This window comes from Prionailurus viverrinus, chromosome A2 (assembly GCF_022837055.1).
Source record: "Prionailurus viverrinus isolate Anna chromosome A2, UM_Priviv_1.0, whole genome shotgun sequence".
NCBI classification, from domain to species: domain Eukaryota; kingdom Metazoa; phylum Chordata; class Mammalia; order Carnivora; family Felidae; genus Prionailurus; species Prionailurus viverrinus.
In genome coordinates, this window is record NC_062562.1 from 34,965,353 (window position 1) to 34,987,618 (window position 22,266).

Below are 22,266 nucleotides of genomic sequence, written 5' to 3' on the forward strand. Positions count from 1 at the left end.
GGGTGGCTCAGTCCGTTAAGCATCGAACTCTTCATTTCAGTTCAGGTAATGATCTCATGGTTCATGGGATCAAGCCCCACATCAGGCTCTGCACTGACAGTATGGAGACTGCTTGGGATTCTCTCTCTCTCTCTCTCTCTCTCTCTCTCTCTCTCTCTCTCCCCTCTCTCTCTGATTGTGCTCTCTCTCTCTCTCAAAAATAAATGAACTTTAAAATTAACCCCATTGAACAGATGAGGAAACTGACAGTGAGAGAAATTGATCAAGGATTCCAAGGTTAAATTAATACCAGAACTGGGAGTTAAATTGCACCCTGAGTGGTCCGAGTCTGTTTCCTTGGCTGCTGTTTTATATTGCTTCCCTAAGCTTTCAAAGTAGATGTGCTGGAAGAAAAAAAAAAAGTGGTGGATTCAGGGATGAGAGATTGGAAGGTGAAAAGCTGTTGGACAGGAAGGAAGCCATTCTAGGTGGACACAAAGGTCTAAGCAAAACTATGGAGTAAAAAGGAGAAAGGCATTCTCTCTGTAAGGCTCTTCTCATGAAGACCTTAAATGTTCACAAGTATCCTCAGGTAATAGCATTCTTCCAAATGTCTCTATGCATTATTTTTTTTTAATTTGTAATGTTTGTTTATTTTTGACAGAGAGAGAGACAGAGCATGAGTGTGGGAGGGACAGAGAGAGAGGGAGACACAGAATCTGAACCAGGCTCCAGGCTCTGAGCTGTCAGCCCACAGCCCAACGTGGGGCTCGAACTCATGGACTGCAAAATCATGACCTGAGCCGAAATCGAACGCTCAACCAGCTGAGCCACCCACATGCCCCTCTATGCGTTATTGATATTAGCAGAAATTTGGTATGAGCCAACTAGGCCTTCTCAGTAGCTAAAATCCCCAATGTAGACTCCATTAACCTGAATATAATTTGCTGTGAAGAAGAAAACTTCAGACTTAGGTTGAAATTTATGTACTTTTTGGACAGCTTTCCCTAACGTTATTTCATTACAGTTATTAACTTACTTGACTGTTTCTTAAAAGAACTTAAAACTTCAATAATCATGCTCTGCTTTTTCAAGTGATCACTCACAAATGTTTGCTGTCAAACTGACATCTAACCAAGGAAGAATGGTCATTTCTTTTTACAGGCTTCTCACTGCAGGGTCATTCATTCTCTATGTATGATCTATCTAAACTAGTGCGTTTAATATCTTAAAGAATGCGTTCTTTTACATTATGTATAAAAATATGTCTCTCATTAGTATATATAGCTTAAAAGTCAAAATTGATCTATTTTGAGGTATTGCTTCTACGTTGCTCAAATGACAGTGAATCAATGCATTTGGCCATAAAAATGTTAAGGTAACTTTGTGTTACTTTAGATGGAACTGGTTTATTCATATCAGTCAACATAATTAAAACATCAGAAGGGCTGGGGATTAGGGTGTTGTACAATTTGAGTTAGGCTGTACTGAGCAGTTCAGATTTATTACTCCATTTATTCCTTACAATTACCTTATGAAGAAGGTGTTCCCCTAACCCCATGTTACACAGCTCAGAGAGATTAAGAAATGGATCTGTTTTACGTGATGTATAAGCAGCAAGTTTGGGATTCAAACCCACATTTGGCAGATATTGAGCCCGGGAGACTTCAAAATCACATGAATGATTTTGCCAATCATTTCGTGGCTCTGCTGTTTGGGATTGCTTAACAACATAGCCTCAACCATCCAGTTGACTATGAGTCACTTCAACTGATTCTTGAACTATCAATTGCTAGGGATCGATGTGGTGAGTTATTTGGACTTTACCTGCAGTAAAAGTCACAGAAAATCAGTATCACATTGATTCTTGATCAATTTCTCCCAGTAAATTTAGAAATATTCAACAATACTTGTAGACCCATAAGCATATGAGTGTAATAAAATCCCAGTCACTTCATAAAAAAGGGTAGAACAATAGCTATAATAATAATAATAATAATAATAATAATAGTGGTAACAAAAATGACTACTTACTTTGAATACTTACTAGGTTCCAGGCACTGTGCTTAATGCTTTCTGTACATTTTTAACTTTAGTCCTCACAAAGACCCTATGAAGTATAATGTTAGAACCCTAAAACCTAATTCCTGTGGTATTCTAGAAAGATATTTGGCTTTTGCCTCCTGTTTCTGGCACATAGCTTCTGAAACCCTTGGAAATTGCCAAAGTAATAGAGTATCTTTTGTCGATTAAAGAGATGACTGGTGGCTGGGGGTGCTTAGATAGCTTCAAAATGGGGGCTAGTCGCCAGAAAGACTGACACATGATTAGAGGGTTGGAAATTTCAACCTTGCTCCCCTACTTCTTGGAGGGAAGAGGGCCTAGAGGCTGAGTTAATCATCCATGGCCATTGACTTTTTCAGTCTTGTGTATGTAATGAAAATTCCATAAAACCCCCTAAATGTAAGGTTTGGAGAGCTGAGTTGGTGAGCACATTGAGATGCTGGGCAGGTGGAAGCTCCATTCAACACACTCCACCCATCCCCCATACCATGTCCTATGCATGTCTTCCCTGTAGCTATTCCTGACTTGTACCCTTTATAATAAATCAGTAAATGTAAGTAAACTGCCTTCCTTAGTTCTGCGAACCATTCGAGCTAGTTATTGAACCTGACAAGGGATCTTGGGAATCCCCAAATTTATCACCAAGTCAGACCGAAGTGCGTGTGGTTCGGGCACCCCACTTGTGACAGGTGTCTGAAGTGAGGTCATTCTTGTGGGACTGATCCCTTCAATCTGTGGGGTCTGTGCTAACTCCAAGTAGTTAATGTCATAATTTGAATGGAATTGTTGGATATTAGTTTCTGTTGGAGCGTTGGAGGTGTGGTATGAGAAAGAAACCACAGAATTCCCAGTGGTCTACTCATGTACGGTAAAAGGAAGACGGTATATTAGCACACTTAATAAGTTCAAAGGTAGACCCAGCACTATTGAAGCTCAAATGTGTCATGAGGGCTTAGTCCTTTGCTATGACTCCTCTCCACTTTTCTCCATGTCAGCTTGGTCTCACACAGAATCTCCCCGAAAGTCAGCCCACAGCTTTAAGCCCAGCAGAAAAGAAAGCTTCTTTTCACATAGTACTGCCATACAGCCCTCATGTTTAAGTTCATTGAACCACCTTAGATCACAACTTATTCTCAAACCAGTCTCTGTGACTGGGATGGACCATGCAGTTTTGCCTATGCTAGGTCACAATTTCACCCTTGGAGAATTTGCTCACCTGCACTACATGGACTTAAACTAGGGTGGGGTGGTCACTCCCCAGATGATTGACTTTTTTTTTTAATTTTTTTAATGTTTATTTATTTTTGAGACAGAGAGAGGAAGAGCATGAATGGGGGAGGGGCAGAGAGAGAGGGAGACACAGAATCGGAAGCAGGCTCCAGGCTCTGAGCCATCAGCCCAGAGCCCGACGGGGGGCTCAAACTCATGAACCGTGAGATTGTGACCTGAGCTGAAGTCGGACGCTCAACCGACTGAGCCACCCAGGCGCCCCGATGATTAACTTTTTAATCAAAGAAGAGGAAATGAGTCATAGATTAGCAAGAACAGTGGATTTCAGCTACAGAAAGTGATAGTCTCCATTATCCCCATTTTATAGACAGCTACGTTAAGGTTCAAGAACTTTAGAGTGACATGTCAATATCTGCCAGTTACTAAGATATAAAGCCAGTATTCCAGCCAGGAAATCTCAGGGTAGTTATAAAACCACAGTGAATTTCTAGGAACTAAGTCTGCAAGTAAAGATTTTCAAAAGGAGCTTGTTGCTCGTGCTTGTAAACTTAAAATAGAACAGAGAGTTATGTTTGGATTCAGTCAAGTAAAATTACTAACTCTGAACCAGACTCTTAAAGAGCAAAATACATGTTTTCTTATTTGTACAGATCTTAGAGATGCCGTTGATTCTTGGAAGATGTCCCTAGTAACTGGAATCAAATGCCAAATGTAGTAGACATTTTTACCTGAAATTGCCTAACTAATCCCTCATCCTTGGTGAGAATATGCACTGGGTAGGTATGAGATGACAGTCACATAGACCCTCCTCAGAGGGTAACGTAAGTAAATACTCACTCCCAAGTTCCCTCAGGTTGTTGGCAGAATTCATCTCCTTGTGGTTGTATGACACCCAGCCAGGGGTTACTCTCAGCTCATCGGGGCCACCTGCAATTCTTTGCCATGTAAACTTTTTCAAAGCTAGCAATGGAGAGAGGGTCTCCCTAATGTCTACTAACAAGATCTTACCTAGAGATAAAGATAGAGATAACCGTGGTGTGGCATCACATCATCCTTGCCACATAATGTAGCCTAGTTACAAGAGTATCATCCTATTACCTTTCCTGTATTCCATTCTATAGTCTAGGGGACACTCTAGAATCTGTCACTGGCCCATCCTTCGGCCTTCATTCAACTTGCCCTCACTACCTAAAATGTGTGTTTCCCATCACTGCAAAAACAAGTCGTCCTTGAAGGACCAAGGGCCTGAATCAAATACTTCTACTTCCCCAAGACTTACTTAGTCCATTAGGTTGAAGGAAGTATCTCCTGGTTACTTCGAAACCTCCAGTACCAATCCCTAAACTCTCTGGACATTTATTACTTTTTGTTTTGAAATACTCATTTTTTTTCCGTGTCTAAGCACTCTGACTAGATCTCTGAAGCCGAAGGCCCACCCTTCCTTTCATTATTCATACATTTGACAAATGTTTATCCAAACCCTAATGTGTGACATTGTACCAAAACTACATTAGGTTTCAAGGGACAGAAAACCCCAACCGAATGGTGGGTTAAACGGATTGGCAGGTGGTTTATTTTTTCTCATGCAATAAAAAGTTTGAACGTAGGAAAAAAAAAAAAAGTTTGGGGGCGCCTGGGTGGCGCAGTCGGTTAAGCGTCCGACTTCAGCCAGGTCACGATCTCGCGGTCCGTGAGTTCGAGCCCCGCGTCGGGCTCTGGGCTGATGGCTCGGAGCCTGGAGCCTGTTTCCGATTCTTTGTCTCCCTCTCTCTCTGCCCCTCCCCCGTTCATGCTCTGTCTCTCTCTGTCCCAAAAATAAATAAACGTTGAAAAAAAAATTTAAAAAAAAATAAATAAAAAATAAAAGTTTGAAAGTAGAGTTTTGGTGACATTGGTTCAACGGTCCCAAACTCTCAAGATTAAAATCTCTGTGATTCTCTTAGCTTCTTTTTTTTTTTAAGCATTGCTTTTTCTCATTGGCACACCATGGCTTCCATAGTTCCAGCATCAGGCCTGCATTTTGGGGAGGAAGAAGCAGAAAATGGTAAATAGGAAGTTAATATGTCTGGAAAACAAAGTTTTCCTACGTAGCCTCACCAGACTTTGATTTGTATCCCACCGGCAAGAACTGTGTCGTGTTTCCATCCGTAGCTGAAAGGAGAATGGAAAAATATTTTTGAACGGGTGGGCATTTAGGCACTCGGATCAACATTCTTGGTCTAGCTCTGTGAAAAAGAAGAGACTAAGCGTTGAGTCGGCAACAGTGATTTCCACCCTCAGGCACTGTGCTGGGCATTCCAGGCAACATGATCAATGAAAACAGTTATGGCCCCCGCTTCATATAGCTTTTTACCTAATTAGAGGACACAGGCAATAATGAAAAGTATTTGTTGAACACATGTAAAATTCAGTTGTAATTGTGCTGATGTGAAAAAGGTCACAGGGCTCTGAGCATTGGGAAGGGGAGGAGGAGATACGAAGGACCTAATCAGGGAAGTTAGGAAGGCTTTCCTGAACGAGGAGCCCTTAGGGTGGTTGGTATCTAGTTCAGTTTTAGCACCTAACATAGGGTCCTTCATACAACAAAGTATATAGCAAAGAACAAAAAATCACGACACAGAGTCTTGCGATGCCTAGTAGGACTGTACTTCATGACTCTTTTTGTTGCAAGTAGCAAAAAAAATCTAAGTTCACACTGAGTTTTTTTTTTAAAAAAAACAGGCATGTATTCATTATGGTTCACCTTCGACCTTCTGGCACCAGGTAACGTCAGGTAACATCACCCATGTTGTCAAGTAGCACTATACTTTTCCACTTGGCTTCCCTCTGTGTTGACTCCATTCGTTTGCTGCTTTTGCTCTCATGAGAGTAAGGTCGTGGCAAGCTCCAGATTTACAAATTCTCATCAGAAACCCATGGAGGAGAAAAAATGTTATTTTCCCAAGAATAAATATTTTCTGATTGGCTCCCATTGTGTGTGGGTTAGGCCAGGCACCCACGCTTGGGGCAATCCCTTGGTCACCAGAAAATGCATGATCCACCTTGCAAGTCCTAAGTCTTGTGCCTTCTCCCGGACAGGGATAGAAGCAGCATCTTCAAAACTCCACGATGTGGGAATGAGGATGAAGACCGTTGGCTTCTCATGGAAAAGCAAGAAGCATTCACCAGTGGGAGTGGGAATGTTTGCTGGGCAGACAGGAGGAACAGGGGACTCCACAGGGTAGAAATGACTAATGGCTTCATTCACTGCCACAGCTAACAAAAATAATAGCAATAACATTAAGAAAAATGCTTATTTTCTAAGTGTTCCTTATTATACCTACCCATACAAATCCGTTCTACACTCCCAGCGTTTTGAAAATGTATCCAGCCTGCTTTACCCAACCCAGAAAGAAAAACTAGCTCTGAGGTTTGAAATTGGTAAGTATGAGATTCCCAGAGGATGGGGTTTTTGGTGGGACTAAAACCCTTCCCTCAGCCCTCACGTCCACACCGTATGCCCCAGTGCTCACACACTCATGCACACGTACTTCCCTTGGTGCTGATGGGCTTAGAGAAGGTCCGTTAAGTGAAGCTCATTTCAAGCGCAGATGGTCCCAAGTAGCTTAACGTCTGCCTGGTGGCCAGACTAAGTGATTTCGGATGGCCTTAGACTTCTGATCACATCCATGCAGCCAGGGAGGAAATGAAACCTTGTTTATCATCTTGATAAACAGTCCCTTTCAGTGCCTCTGGACGCTGTATGTAACTCGGTAGAGTCAAATACTATTAAATTGTCATCACTGTCAAAAAGAGAAGTAATAAGTTTTTCTACCTGAGTCATAGTTAATGACTTCTACAATGTGTAACACAAATCAGAGCTTCTGTTTGTCTGCTTTCCCCCGGAATGTGTGTTTTCTGAGATTTCTGGCTGTGAACGTGAGGCACAGTCTCATGATATAAATGAGTATATACTTTTATTATCACCTCTCAGCGAAGCCAATAAAATATCAAGATGACAAGGGCCAGATTCTTGGCTCAGGTGAGGTATGTGCACGGAGGAAGCTAGGAAGCTCTGTCTTGTTCTGGTTCTCCCTGGAAAGCGTAGATTTGAAAGACCATATTTCACGGGTGAAAGCCTCGGAGAGTCTGCCTCTCTAGTTACCATTAAACATATTTATAGAAGTTATTTAAACACTCTTAAGGGAGTAATATACTACTTTTACTTTAATCATCTTAAAGAGTAATTTATTAGTCGGATTAGGCCGCATTAAACCACACCAACTCACCACCCCCAAATCTGATTGGCTCGTACAACAAAGGTTTATTTGTTCATCTGGGAGCATGCTTGTTGTGGTTCAACAGTGGGGCTGTGTTGATAGACGTCACTCAGGGACTAGCATTGCTGGGGGAGCCACCATCTAAAACCAAGGGGTGGGCAAACTCTGACCCAGACATCCTATCTGCTTTGTACTGCCGATGAGCTAAGCATGGCCTTTACCTTTCTAAATGGCTAGAAAAACTCAAAAGGAGAATATTTTGTGACCCATAAATATTGCACGAAACCCAAGTTTCAGTTTCTATAAATAAAATTTTTTTGGCATACAGCCACATTCACTGGTGTAAGTATTGTTTGTGGCTACTTGCCTGATAAAATAACAGAGTTTGGTAGGTGCCACAGAGATCAGGTAGCCTACAAAACCAAAAATATTTACTATCTGGACCTTTATAGAAAAAGCATGCCGACCTCTGACCTAAAATATTTTGGGTTGGGGACCCCTGGGTGGCTCAGCCGGTTAAGCCTCGGACTCTTGGTTTCACCTCAGGTCATGCTGTCACAGTTTGTGAGTTAAAGCCCCAGGTCGGGCTCTCTGCTGATGGTGCAGAGCCCCCTTGGGCATCTTTCTCCCTCTCTCTCTGCCCCGCCCCCTCTTGTGCTGTTTCTGTCTCTCTCAAAATAAATAAATAAACTTAAACTAAAAAAAATATATTTCTGGGGGCGCCTCGGTAGCTCAGTCTGTTAAGCATCCGACATCGGCTCAGGTCATGATCTCACGGTTCGTGAGTTCGAGCCCCACATCGGGCTCCATGCCGACAGCTCGGAGCCTGGATCCTGCTTCGGATTCTGTGTCTCCCTCTCTCTCTGCCCCTCGCCTGCTTGCATTCTCTCTCCATCTCTCTCTCTCAAAAATAAAATAAAACATTAAAAAAAATTTTTTTTATATTTCTGGTTATCACACCAGCAAGAAGAGAGCCTTGGTGAGTCTTGCATAGGGAATTAAAAACTCATCGCGGTAGTGATAAGTCACTTTCATTAATACAGAAATAGTCACATGGCCCCACTTCCCACAAGGCGACTAAGAACTACGCATAAGTCCAGGAGGAAGAGAGCCAGAGAGAGTCATTTAGCACTCCTGCTGGCTGCCAGAGCTAAAACTAATAACAGCAAGAATATTAATAGAAGGAAATTGCATTTTTTCTTATACCTCAGGCACTGATCCAAGTGTTTTGCCAGTGTTTACTCGCTTCATAGCACTTCACAACAACTTCATCCTGAAAGCACTGTTATCTTCCCCATTTTACAGATGATAAAACTAAGAATGAAAAGCTTAAGTGATATTCCTGAGGTAAATACAGTTAATCAAGGGGGAAGGCAGTATTTCAACCCAGTCAACAGAGCTCCAGAATCCCATCCAAACACTGGACTCTTACCATCGTACCAAGTGCAAACTCCCGGGACTCACAGAAGTGCCAGCCCTTGGTACGGTAGAGACCCCTCCCTGACAAAACCCTTAATTGTAAAGTTCAGTAGATGCAAAATGCTACTTTTTATTTTTGTGGGACAGATTTCCATAACGCCCTATAATTCAGGTAGGATTGTGTGTTGGAGATTCATGTGTTTTTCCTCCAGATACTGAAGGAGGAACTTGCAGTTTAAAATCGCTTTCTGACTCAGCAGGGGGACCCCCTGGTGGGCATCAGACCCTCAAGTAAGATCACTTCTTTCAGAGGAGAGTATTTTACAACCACTTTCTTCCTGGATTAACTCAAGGTGTATCTGTCTTCCTGTCTTTGCTTCTCGGCCATCTCAGGAATGTTGTTGCAGGAGCATTTTTGTTGTTAGTATTGTGTAGCTTGTGGAAGACATGTCAAAGAATACAGTCATGGCTTTGAGGTGATAGATTTGGAGCCATTCTCTTGCCTGCTTTATTTTGTTGACTATACTTTCATGTTGTCCTAATGGAGTTTATGTATAATTACCACCCATGTTCCTGTTAACATCCATCATACTTACCTGCGAAGGATAATGGAAGAATCTCATTTTAAGAGAATAAAACAAGTGTACAACTGTTGTTGGACTTCCACCTCAGAGAGTATTCCTATCTGTATACCATTAAATAAATGCCGGGAAGAACCCCAAATAGAAAGATGAATAAAGACATAGGAGCAGATAAGATTCAATATAGACAACATATCAGACCACCCACCATTGACAGGACATTCTGGAGCCTGCAAGGCAAATTCTTCCATTTTTCACCCCTTCAGAATTCTCTTCCTTTATCAAAATTCTTGTGAGAAGTAACTGCCTCCAGTGTTGTCTTTAAAACTGGGTTTCATATTTTTATGTTTGTCATAAGAATAATGTTAGCTTTTATTTATAGTATGCTTACTGAGTGCTGTTTGGTATATTAATACACAATTTCTAATTCTCCTAATATCCTGTAGAGTTGGGCATTTTCTTTATGAAGGACCAGAAGTTAGAGATTACGATTTGTTCCTAGTTATCCAGCTAGTAACCCATATTGCGTTATTTGAAATATTTAAATATTAATGTATTCAACCTTTAAGGTCAGTGTTTCATGTAATTTTAGGGGAATTATTATAATATTATAATCAGAGGAGTTGCTCGTGTGAAATAAAAGTTTGCCTGTCTGTTTGCTAAAAATTGTTGCCCTATCATTCCCAGCCTGGAAGGCTAGCAATAGAGAAGAAAACCTGGTAACCTACCACCTAGCTGGACTGGTGATTTTGGTTTAGGCAAAGGACTTGGGGGGATCCAAGTGGGATTTAGATGAAGAAAGTTGTACCTTGTAGGAGACCAGTGGGCATAGCTACTCCTCTAATCCTCATTCCCTTTTAACCCTTGCCTTCGTCAAAATAGTGGAGAGGCACCAGGGTGGCTCATTCAATTAAGCATCTGACTCTTGACTTTGGCTCAGGTCATGATCTCACGGTTCATGAGTTCAACCCCATCTTGTGCTCTGCACTGACAGTTCAGAACCTGCTTAGGATTCTTTCTCCCTCTCTCTACCCCTCCCCTGCTCACTCGCTCTCTTGAAATGAGTAAATAAACTTAAAAAATAGTAGAACACAACTTATTTATTTTACATCCTCTGATATCCAAACCACTACTGGGGTTTGCCCTCTAATGCAACCCAAGGCATCCCTGCTGGAAAAAGAGTAAAAGTTGTGTAGTATTTAATGAACGCTAAAGACTGAAAGGTGTTCTTCTTATAAGCTCATTGGTACATCTTTGGGTAAAATTTGTTTCCATGTTGTTAGAGAAGTTCTTAAAAATAATTTTTGCAATAGAGTTTCATCATATCCTATGTGTAAGCCATTTTCTTCCTTAAAAAAAATAAATAAAGGAGAAATCTTGGGGATGGGTGATAAGTGCATTGTAGTATTTCATTACTTTTAGCAATCTGGTTTTAGGGGAATAGCGGGGTCTAAATGTTTCCCAGTGGCCCTGACTGGGAGTAGAGATACAGGTGTGAGGAATGGTCCATGTTAGTGAAATGAGGGAAAAAATGAGAAGGGTCACATTTTTTCCCAGTAATAATCCTGATTCCAATAGTATTATTAAGAGCAGAATGCCTTTCAGAGCTTACTCCTAATGAGGTATTATTATAGCTGCCTATACTTATTTAATTCTTATACTCTCTCATAGTCCTTGGAACAACTCTATGAAATTAATGCTATTATTATCCACATTTTATAGACAAGAACCTTGAGGCATAGCATGCAAAATGATCTGAAGCAGCAGATCCAGGACTTGAATTTTGGCAGCCTAGCTCTAGAATCTGCAATCTTATTCATTACGCTATATTGCCTCAAACAGGGCTTCCCAGCCCAGAATTTGTTGTTTTTTCTTCCATTCATCTGTCTTCTATGTACCCCAGAGCCCTAGGAGGGAGGAGATGGTAATTTGTTTAATCTGAAGCATAAACAAATCAAGCAGCCATTTTGCCCTCCTCGACCAAAACATGCTTAAGGATCCATTAGTGTCTCTCTTGTCAGTGATTTACAGACGAAGACACTTGGAGCTTCCTTCCAGTCTACTGGGTCAATAAAGCATTTTTAACAGAGTCTTAAATATGCATTTCTGACAGCCACTACCATACATTCCGAGAGAGCTATTTATAAGGTCTTGATCAAGAAGCCCTATAAAAGTGAATCTCAGAAAAATCTGTGCTTTGTCTCCTACGTAACATCTTTTAAAGAAAGGAACCATTTGCAATGAAATGAAAATGGAAGGATCTGAGTAATTATGTCTGTCTTAACATTCCTTGCTATGTTTTATTCATTTCCTCCAGAAGTTGCCCTCAACTATAAGCAGATATATCCTGGCTTAACTCTTAATGAGGACTAAAGTTTTCTTACAGTTATTATTATTTTTTAAAGTCTGTGTGTTTATTTTGAGAGACAGGGAGAGAGAGGCGAGAGAGCATGTGCATGCATGCAAGCAGGGGCGGGAGCAGAGAGGAAGAGGGGGAGAATCCCAAGCAGGCTCCACACTGTCAGCACAGAGCCTGATGCAAGGCTTCATCCCACAAACCATGAGATCATGACCTGAGCCAAAATCAAGAGTCAGATGCTTAACCGACTGAGCCACCCGGGTGCCTCTCTTATGATTACTCTTAATTGCGATTTCATTTTCCAGTCATTTTGCTTAGAATAATAAAAAGCTTGTCTTTTGTACTTTTTTGGCACTACCCCAAACCAAAGTTCCAAGTAGATTTTTCTAGAAGGTATATTAGGTCATTTCTTTGCAAAAATTACATCTATCACTCAAGTTTGTTTTCTTAAAAGATCTCATAGTGAATATTCAAATAGGAATAGGTCCCCCAGAGATGATTAATTTATATTAGCCTTTCTTCTTTTCCCTTCTTTCATTTCCTCTTTTTTTACTTTCTTTCTCCCCCTCACTTTTTTCCTTCCTTCCTTTGTTCCCTTCCTCTCTCTTTACTCCCTTCTTTTCTTCCTCCCTCCATTCTTTTTTTCCTTCTTTCTTTCCTTCCTTCCTTCCTTCCTTCCTTCCTTCCTCCCTTCCCTTCTTCCTTCCTTCATCATTCAATCATTTAGCAAAAGTGATACTATTATTCTAGGCACTAAGGATAAAGAAGTAAACAAGATGTGGTCCCAGCCACGTGGAGTATCTAGCCCAACAGGATAGACACATAGTGAACCAAACATTTTTACTGGGAGATACACTGCAAAGGAGAATTTAGGCTTGCTAAGAGATCATACCATGGGGATCCAAAGCTAGTCTTTGGGGAAGAGATTTATTCAACAAATGTTTACAGACCAAACCTGGACCAGATTCTAAGGCAAGTACTAGGGATAGAGTGATAAAAAAGAAAAATTGCTACCCTCACCCTTTATAGGAAAAGGAAGACATCGTTTGAAAATGCCAAAATAATACTTTGCGATATTATTGTGGGAGAATTATGTAAGGTTGTAGAATCATATAGCAGGGGAATCTAACTCACTGTATGGTTCAAGGATACTTAAAGATGATCCTAATGATGAGTATGGGGGGGGGGCAAAAAAATAAAATAAAATAAAAACATAGTACAGGGTTTAGACTTACAGTCTCTCTCTTTTTATTTTTAAGATTATTTTCTTCTCTTGTAACTTTGTACTGTCCCCTAGCATTTCCTTTCCCAGAAAACCCAGTGTTGTGATAATTTTGAATTACTTGGCTATGCTTAGTCATTGACATTAAGCCATCAACACCAAAATATACTAGTGAATGTCAAATTGCCTGGCAGATGAAAAGGATTAGACATAGCATTTTCCCATAAGTGCCCATTCTTAAGTGGCTGACCCAGTTTGTAGCCCAGAGCAATCCAGTTGCTTGGTATAAGCACTGTTAGATGACCATTCCGGGAGCAAACCCTGTTTTACGATGGCAGCCTTCAAGTTTTTAGCCATCTGCTTGCCAGTCATTTCTAACCTCATCATCCCTTTCATTCTTGACATATAATTGTCATCAGTGGGGACTCTTTTTAAGAGAAATGTTACCCTTAGCAATTCATCTTCTTTGTGTTTCCTCACATGTGCAGGGGAAGACAGTGATGTATTGAGCTGGGAAGGAGGGATCATTGCTAGGAGCATATTGGGCTTGGCATTTTTTTCAACTTCTCCAGCTCAGAGAGAGTTGCTGCTGCCAGAAATAATCTTGAAATGCTGTCTTTCCCCCCCCGTTTTTGGATATTAGAAACTTTCTCTTCCTGTTAAAAATAGGTTTTGATAATGTACTCAGAGGTCTGACAAACACAAGAGAAAAAGCAGAAGGGAAAGTGGAGAGCTGACCCGTAGAGCTTCCCTACAGGGGGCTGCCATTGCCACTGGGGTGAAATGGACAAATGGAGTGAGAAGCAAGGCTCCCATTTAGAAAATTTGTGGAAGAGGAAGAACTGAGCAATAGATGTTCATCTAACACATCTAACATTTTGGATTGACCCATGTGAGCCGGGTAATTACTGCATTTACCTTCTAATCTAAAAGAACTATGAGTCCCCTTATGAAGTACAATTTAGGATATGAGGCTAATTTCTTTTTTTAATTTTTTTAAAGTTTATTTGTTTATTTGAGAGAGAGAGAGTTGGGAGAGGGAGAGGGAGAGAGAGAGAATACCAAGCAGGCTCTGCACTGCCAGCACAGAGCCAGCCCTATGTGGAGCTCAAACTCCTGAACTATGAGTTCATGACCTCAGCCAAAACCAAGAGTCAGACAGTTAACTGACTGAGCCACCCAGGCAAACCAAGGCTAATTTCTTATATTGTATCTTAGATGTTTTTCCATGGACAAAGTCAAGTGATGATACAAGTAATAATCTGGAAATTTCTGAATAGTACAGAAAACCTTCCTACTGTTCTTTGTGCCCCATTCTTTGCTATTAGCTAATAGGTTACCTCATTGTCTTATGTGCTAGATCTACAGATGCTGGGTGAAATCCAGGTAAAAAGCCATTTTCCAGATAATTCATAAGCAAAAAAAAAGGGGGGAAGTTCAATTTATGGAGCACTTAAATGAATGCTGTGAGCAGCGATAGATCATTTTGAAATCATTTTGACTTGGACTGAGATAGAATTTATGAATGGATTGGCATTGGCACCAAAGAAAAGTCTGAAAGACATTTACATGATAAATATTATCATTATGAGTTTGCAATAACCTTGGCAGTTAGGTTTGAAGGGACAGTTAACTAGATAATCTTTAAATCGCAGATAAAATAGATTTAAAGGGACCATTTTCTAGTTTCCGGAAAGGGTTATGACAAATCTTACTTTTCCTTTTCCTCATCAGGGACAAACCTGAAGAATATTTTGGTTTGCAGTCCCCTTGTTCAAGCAGCCAGCTTGATAGAAAAATTCTATCCCTATGGTTATAAGAGAAGTTCAGAATTTTATTTCATTTCACAGGATTTGATCAGTTTCTCATTGTGTCTTGGGTACACCAAAGTAAATGTGGGTTCCTTATACAGACAAGAAGTAAAAAACACATAGAAATTGGGAGGGGGAAGTTGATCTTACAATCTTACTATACACTACTACACCAAAGGCATCCAAGCTTCTCAAGAAACAGTAAGTTACATATTATTTGGCTGTGTAAAAATTCATGACCGGCTCATACTAATCATTCATTTTGTTCAATCACCCATCTGTCCATCCATCCAATAATATTTATCATTTGGTATTAGCTTTAGAGGGCTGATCATCAGCTAAACAAAGTTGTTTCCACTTTTTCCTTTGCAGAAGCATTCCTTTAAGGAATGGATTCTTGGGGTGCCTGGGTGGCTCAGTCGATTGTCCGATTTCAGCTCGGGTCATGATCCCAGGCTCATGGGATCTACTCCCGTGTCAGGCTCCATGGTGAGCGTGGAGCCTGCTTAAGATTCTCTCTCTCTTTCTCTTTTGCCCTCCTCTGCCCCTCTCCCCCTACCCCATCTCAAATTTAAAAAATAGATTCTTGTACTCAATGTCAAAAACAACTAGAGGTGCTTCTCGTTGTCTCCAGTAGAAGTGAACCCTCTTAAGTAATTCATAGAGCCCCTAAAAGCATAACTTAAAAACTTACAAGCAAAAGACTAGAGATACAAGTGAGCCTTTTCCTGTCAGAGATCTAATATTTTTATTTTGTCAACCCAAGTCATTGGACCAGGGTTTCATGGTCTGGATAGATTAACTTGCTCTGGTTGGCTGTGGCCAGGTCAGTCACAAATATGAAACTTTGGAGTCAGGAGATTTGGGTATGACAGGTCCAATAAGATTTTCTGAATTTTAGGGTCCTGTGGGCTCCAGAACCTGGTTGCATATTCCACATTGGCTTACCTAAGCAGTCAGTGTAAAATGAAGCTATAGTTCAAGCTGTCAAGATCAGGTGAGCCTGTTATTTAGAGCAACCCCTCTCTGGCTTCCTGTGTGCAAATCCATCATCCATGAGCCTGCGGAAGACGTGGTCTGGGGTCACTGACTTTATACACAAGGTTTTAATGCAAATGGAGCACTTGTCAATTCCCAGTCTCTGAGTTCTCCTCCCCTTTTCACAGAAATGTCAGCATGTATGCCCGAGTGGGGCTAGCAAAAGAGCACTGCGTATGGGGTCAGAAGATCTGGGCTCTGGTCCACACACGGCCAGATAATAGTTATCTGGGTAGTTAAAACGTGGGCCACTTTTTTAGCTGTTCTTGATCTCAGTTGTGTGGCCTGTAAAATGGGGGTAATCATAACCTCATTGGGCTCTAATAAGCATAAAGGAAATGGAAGATTTATAATGTGTCTATCATGGTGTCAGGAAAATAGTAAGTACTCAAGAAATGGTTAACTCCTATATTCCTATAGTTATCACCTCTATTTATGTGGCTGTGCCATTTGCCTGGTCTAAGTCTGCCTCCTCCCTAGAAAATCAGCATAACAATAGTCCTATTTCTATCTGTGAACTACTTGGCAAGTAAATTGAAATATGCACTTAAATGTTTAAGAAGTAGACAATAAGGGTCCTTGTCCTTGAGGATATTATATTCTGAGTGGGTTGGGGGGCATATAGACAATAAGGTAAATAAATAAACTACTTACAGCAATTGAAAGTTAGAAATAGTCTGGAGGTGATGAAGATAAGGACATGGAGCAAAATAAAGGAGAGAATGAACGCTTTCTAAGAGAATTATGATTTAAATAGGGTAGTCCAGTGAAACTCTGAATAAAATGACATTTGAGAAAAGATGTGGAGAGAGTAAGGGAAGGCCCAATAAATTTGCTAAAAGAGTGTCCCAGGTGGGGCATAGTTCAACTTGTCAAGAAGATCAGAGGAGCTTCTTAGAGCAGTGCCTCCCTGAGTTTAGAGTAACCCTCAAGAGGGACCACACCTACCATTTGGAGGCAATAGCTTGCAAGACCAGTGTCCCTAGAGCAGAGAGATGGAGGGAAGGATAGGAGCAGATGAGGTCAGAATATAATTCGAGGAGGAAGCGTGAGCTGGATACTTAACCTTGATAAGCTTCCTAAACGTAGCTTCAGACTTCCTTTTGCCAGAACTTCCAAAGAATGACAGCTTGTGACAGGATGCAAAAAAAGCACTTTTGGGGTCCAGCAGGCCCAAATCATGCTTGTGTAATTTGGGACATGTTATTCAACCTCTCCGAGTCTCAGTTTTTCATCTCTAAAATAGGGGCAAAACCTTTTATAGTTGCTGCAAGGTTTGACAGTAATGTGGGTAAAGTGCTGAGGACAGTGCCCAGCATCCATCCAATCAGAATCCAGTCAATGTCAATGAGCACTTAGCTGGTCCAGAACTGTTCCTTTGGCTCATCTACAAGAGTGTTGGGAGAGACTGGCTTTGGGCCTCCAGTGGCCACCTCTCTGTCCACATTATTTAATTCAGGGCAACAATCTGGATGATTTGGCATGTCTGTCACTGCCTTAACTGTAAATCAAATGAGAGTCAAGATCTATCCTAGAAGCTTTTCTATGGCTTGTGCTATTTTTATTCATAAATGTTGCTCTAGTCTTCCATTAAAGCCAAGTGGTGACTTAAACATTGGTGGTATTTTCATAAAGTGTAGAACCAGCTATTACTGAATTGACTGAGGGTACTTACAACTGACAAGTACAAGTTAAAGCAACCTAATTGCCCTTATCTGGGTGAAAGAATGTAATGTGTGATTAGCCCTATTGTTTCATTAACTCTCATCCCAATGAAGGGCTTGTGGCGACAGTGAGATACTCTTCCCATGATCCAAGTTCAAACCCCCTTATTTCCTGCTCAGAATTTTGTGTTGGCCTTATGTTTCTTCTGCTTTGCTACCTTGCACTTCTCCAATTCCTCCCTAACACAGCAGCCAGGATGGTCAGTCACTCTTGAACAATATCTAGATCCTTTCAGTTCTTGGCTTCAAAATCCCCGTTTGTGCCTTGTTCGAACAGAATCACACTGAATACTCTTTCTGGAGAGGGAAGATCTCTCCAGTTTAATCCTATGTCAGGTCCTTAGTTCATCTACTCTAAAATATTTTTTTAATGCCCCGACCAGCTCCTTAGAGAAATGACTAGTTATAGGACTGGGCGGGAAATATACAAGATGAACCTGAGGCATCTTGTAGAGTCAGAAACTAAGAAAGTGTTCAAAAAAAAAAAGGTGAAGGGCAAGCAACATGGGGAGACAGAACACAGCAACCAACTGAAGGGACTCACAGTGGCCAAAACTGGAGCATTCTGAGCAAGAAAATAATGTAGTGTTGGGTTATAACCCAGTGTGTAAAATAAACATCTTTGAATCCATACTGATATGAATGATTAAGTAAATAGATGAAAAAGAAGAGACAAATCTGTCATGCACAATTCCCAGTAATTTTAGTAGATGCCTCAACCTCACAGAGGTGGAGCCTGACTCTCTACTCCCTAAGTGTGGGCTGTACATAGTGACTTCCTTCCAAAGAGGACAGTATGGAAAGGCAAGGAGGAGAGTGATGTTATCTGGAGGGAATCTGACCAGCACTGCCTTAGCCAGGTGATCAAGGTCAACATCAAGAGTGGTAAGTCATGCTGATAGTATGTGCCCTTTACCTCTGTGGTCTTCCTCCAGAAACACATAACCTCAGTGTAATCATAAAAAAAAAAAGAATCAGATAAATCCCATCTGAGAGACATTTTCCAAAATACCTGAGCAACACTTCTCAAAGCTATTAAAGTCCTCAAAAAGGAAGGACTGTCTGAAACTATGATAGAGAACTATCATAACCAAGAGAAGCCTAAGGAGCTATGACAACTGAATGTAATGTGGCATCTTGGAATGCACCCTGGAACAGAAAAGGACATTAGGTAAAAACTAAGAAAATATGAATATGGCATAGACTTTAATTAATAATAATGTATCAGTGTTGGTTCATTAATTGTAACAAATACAGCATACTAATATACGATGTTGGCATTAGCAGAATAGAAATAGGAAATAATAGGGTGTGGCATATGGGAACTGGCAGTATTATCCTAACAAATTTTCTATAAACCTAAGACAATTATATATTAATTAAAACGTGGTTCTAAAAAAAGGCCGTGACCTTTCACATTAGTGAAATGCTTTCCCTTCATCATAGCCTGCTGAAGTTCTCCCTTTCAACTCACAACTTAAGAAGCCTTTCAATAATTTGGCTGAGTGAAATAAGTCAGTCAGAGAAGGACAGGTACCATATGCTTTCACTCATATGTGGATCTTGAGAAACTTAACAGAAGACCATGGGGTAAGGGAAGGGGAAAAAAATAGTTACAAACAGAGAGGGAGGGAGGCAAACCATAAGAGACTCTTAAATACAGAGAACAAACTGAGGGTTGATAGGGGGTTGGGGGAGAGGGGAAAATGGGTGATGGGCATTAAGGAGGGCACTTGTTGAGATAAGTACTGGATGTTGTATGGAATCGATGAACCATGGGAATCTACCCCAAAAACCAAGAGCACACTTTACACATTGTCTGTTAGCCACTTGGACAACAAATTATCTTTAAAAAATAAAATAAATAAATAAGTAAATATTTTGATACTCCAAAAAAAAAAAAAAAGAAGCTTTTCGAATTCTTCAAAAACAAATGGGTCTCCCCTTTGGCCTATATCCACAGAAATTGCTACTTGCCTTATGGTGTTAGTTTTAGGTAATGAACTTCCTTCTTCATTCATTCAACCAACAATTATAGTGTACCTACAGCGCTTGTTGACAGTAAGGCTAACCTGGGCCCTGGCCAAGCTTTCAAATTGCCTGCGGTCACAGATGTGTGGTTACAGTTGTGTGAGGCAATGCGTAGGGTGCTAAGAGAATGAGCAGTGGCAGCAGTGAGGACGCTTTCTTAAAGGAACTGACCTTTGCATTTAGTTCAGAGAAGAGTTCATGAGTGAACACATTTGAGTTGTGGGTGGAGGGTGGAAGGATAGGAAGTAGGAGGAAGCATTCTAGGACACGCCATCTTTGCACAGTCACTGAGGCAGAAAGGAGGAGGAAATTGCCAAGGAAATATAATACAAATGTGACCAGATATAGTCATAGGTAGCATATACGGACATTCGGCCGTGTGTCAGGCTCAGTGCTCACCCCTCTACGTGTGTTATCTTGGTGTGCACTGATGCAACCCTTTGAGGCAGGTGTTACTATTTTTACCATTTTACAGATGAAGAAACTGAAGCACACAGTAAGAGGCAGAGCTGAGATGCAGACGAAAACTGGCTGGCTCAAAAGCCCGAGCTCTTCCTGACATTGAGAGGAGGTAGAATTAGTTTGACTTGAACCAGAGATTCTTTTGCTTCTTTCCTATTAAACCAGGGTTTATCAACCTGGGCACTCTTGACATTTTGAGAAAGATAGTTCTTTGGTGTGGGATCTACCCTGTGCATTGTGAGTTGTTTAACAGCATCCATGGCCTTCACCTGCTGGATGTCTGTAGCACCTACCCTCCACCAGCGATGACAAATAAAATACCTTCAGACTTTACTAAATATCACTGGTGGAGAGGGCAGATAGCAAAATCACCCCATCCCCAGCCCTGCCTTGAGAATCATTACATTATTTTGTGGGTTCTCAGGGTAGGATGGGGCCATGTCTTAAGTCTTTCCTGATTTCTGTCTTCCTTCCCTCCTCTCCTTCTCTCCAGTGTTTCCTAAGTGCCCCCTGTGTATGGGCTGAACCCATGTCCCTAACAATTTATCACACAGTGACTTGTATATAGTGGTTGCTTAACAAATACTTGCTGAATTTATGCCAACTGGATCCTAAATGTTACGGGTCCATTCTGGTCAAATAAAAAACATTCTTTGTAACATAAAACTTGATACCGGGGAAGTTAATTTCTGGTTTCTGGGTACTTGGAGTATCTTTAGTGTCCCTGTAGAGCTATCCTACAGGCTGGCAAGACCCACCTGAATGCTCACCAACATTTAGACAGACCCAGCAGTGCACCTGTTAAGAACCTAGTGGAGAGTGACATACATTAGGTTGCCAATAAATGTTGAATGCATGGCTGACCTGTAACAATTAAGTGAAGCCATATGCCTAGCTCTGTAATTTGAGATGCCATTTAAAGCGCATACCTATTTTCTCCAGCAATTCTTTCTATCATTTTTTGGATGAGATCTGGATTTGGGAAATGACTCCCCAACTAGATTTTCTATTCAGCCCCCTTGAGAGTAGGCGGGCATTGGGCGGGAGAGCTAATTTCTGGGCAGTTTTCCTGCCACCGCTGGTTCTGTATCACTGGAGTGTCAGTTGCTTGTCATTAAGCGGGAGCTCAGAGAATTCTAAATGGAAAGATAACATAGGATTGAGCTCCCAAAATATAATGCATTTAAATCAGATAGACTCTTTATTTTGTGTTAGCGCCAGGCATTCCCTGGTTCACAGCTTCTCAGTATATACAGCCGAGAATCGTTGCCTCTTGAGCACTATTCATTGGTGGTCTTTGGTGCATTTGAAGTATAGGGCTGTACTACCTGTCTTCTGCAGGACTGCACGTACCTACTATAGAATCTTGTATACATGTGTGTATCGATGTTACAGAGAGAGGGTGAGAGAGAATCCCACAGTAATTATACTTCCTGGAAACTTTTTCTGTAATTTCTCTTACTCTCCCCAACCCCTCCACGTGTACCCTCACAGGCTTTAATGGCCCCTGATTTATTTCTAATCAGTGTCCCTCTTCTTTCTGTCTTGCCAGAAGGAGGGACATGTGAAGTGATAGCTGCACACAGATGTTGTAATAAGAATCGAATTGAGGAGCGGTCACAAACAGTAAAGTGTTCCTGTCTGCCTGGAAAAGTGGCTGGAACGACAAGAAACAGACCTTCCTGCGTCGATGGTAAGTGGCCAGTTTTACATCTATCCTTAGGTGTTTATGGAGGTGTTCACTGCGCATAATAAATATTTTTTGTTTCATCTACGGTTCAGGATAACGAACAAGGTGCATCCAAAGAGTTAGACGGCTGTACAAATGCCCGTCCTCAGCAGACTTTGAATTCTTGTTTCTCTGGCTGTGGAATTGTCACATAGCTCTATTTTAATGTTTTCTTAGAGTTTAAGGTACAGTAATTTTTCAAGTCAAGAAATTGGAGGGTCCCATTCATTTGGGAAGTAATTTTAGATGAGGTTATACATAATGATGATGGTGACGATAGTACTAAAGATAACAATACCTAACATTTACTCAATGCAAATATAACGAGCATTTACTATATGCCAGGTGCTGCTCTGGG

General features: G+C 41.0%; 1 protein-coding gene across 1 annotated transcript in view; it reads left to right on the plus strand.

Moving 5' to 3' along the window:
• TAFA1 (TAFA chemokine like family member 1) overlaps positions 1-22,266 on the plus strand; it is a 511,847-nt gene that overhangs the window by 366,159 nt on the left and 123,422 nt on the right. The window contains exon 2 of the mRNA XM_047826724.1: positions 21,732-21,872. Within this exon, the coding sequence (XP_047682680.1) occupies positions 21,732-21,872 (141 nt within the window). The remainder of the gene's footprint in view (positions 1-21,731; positions 21,873-22,266) is intronic.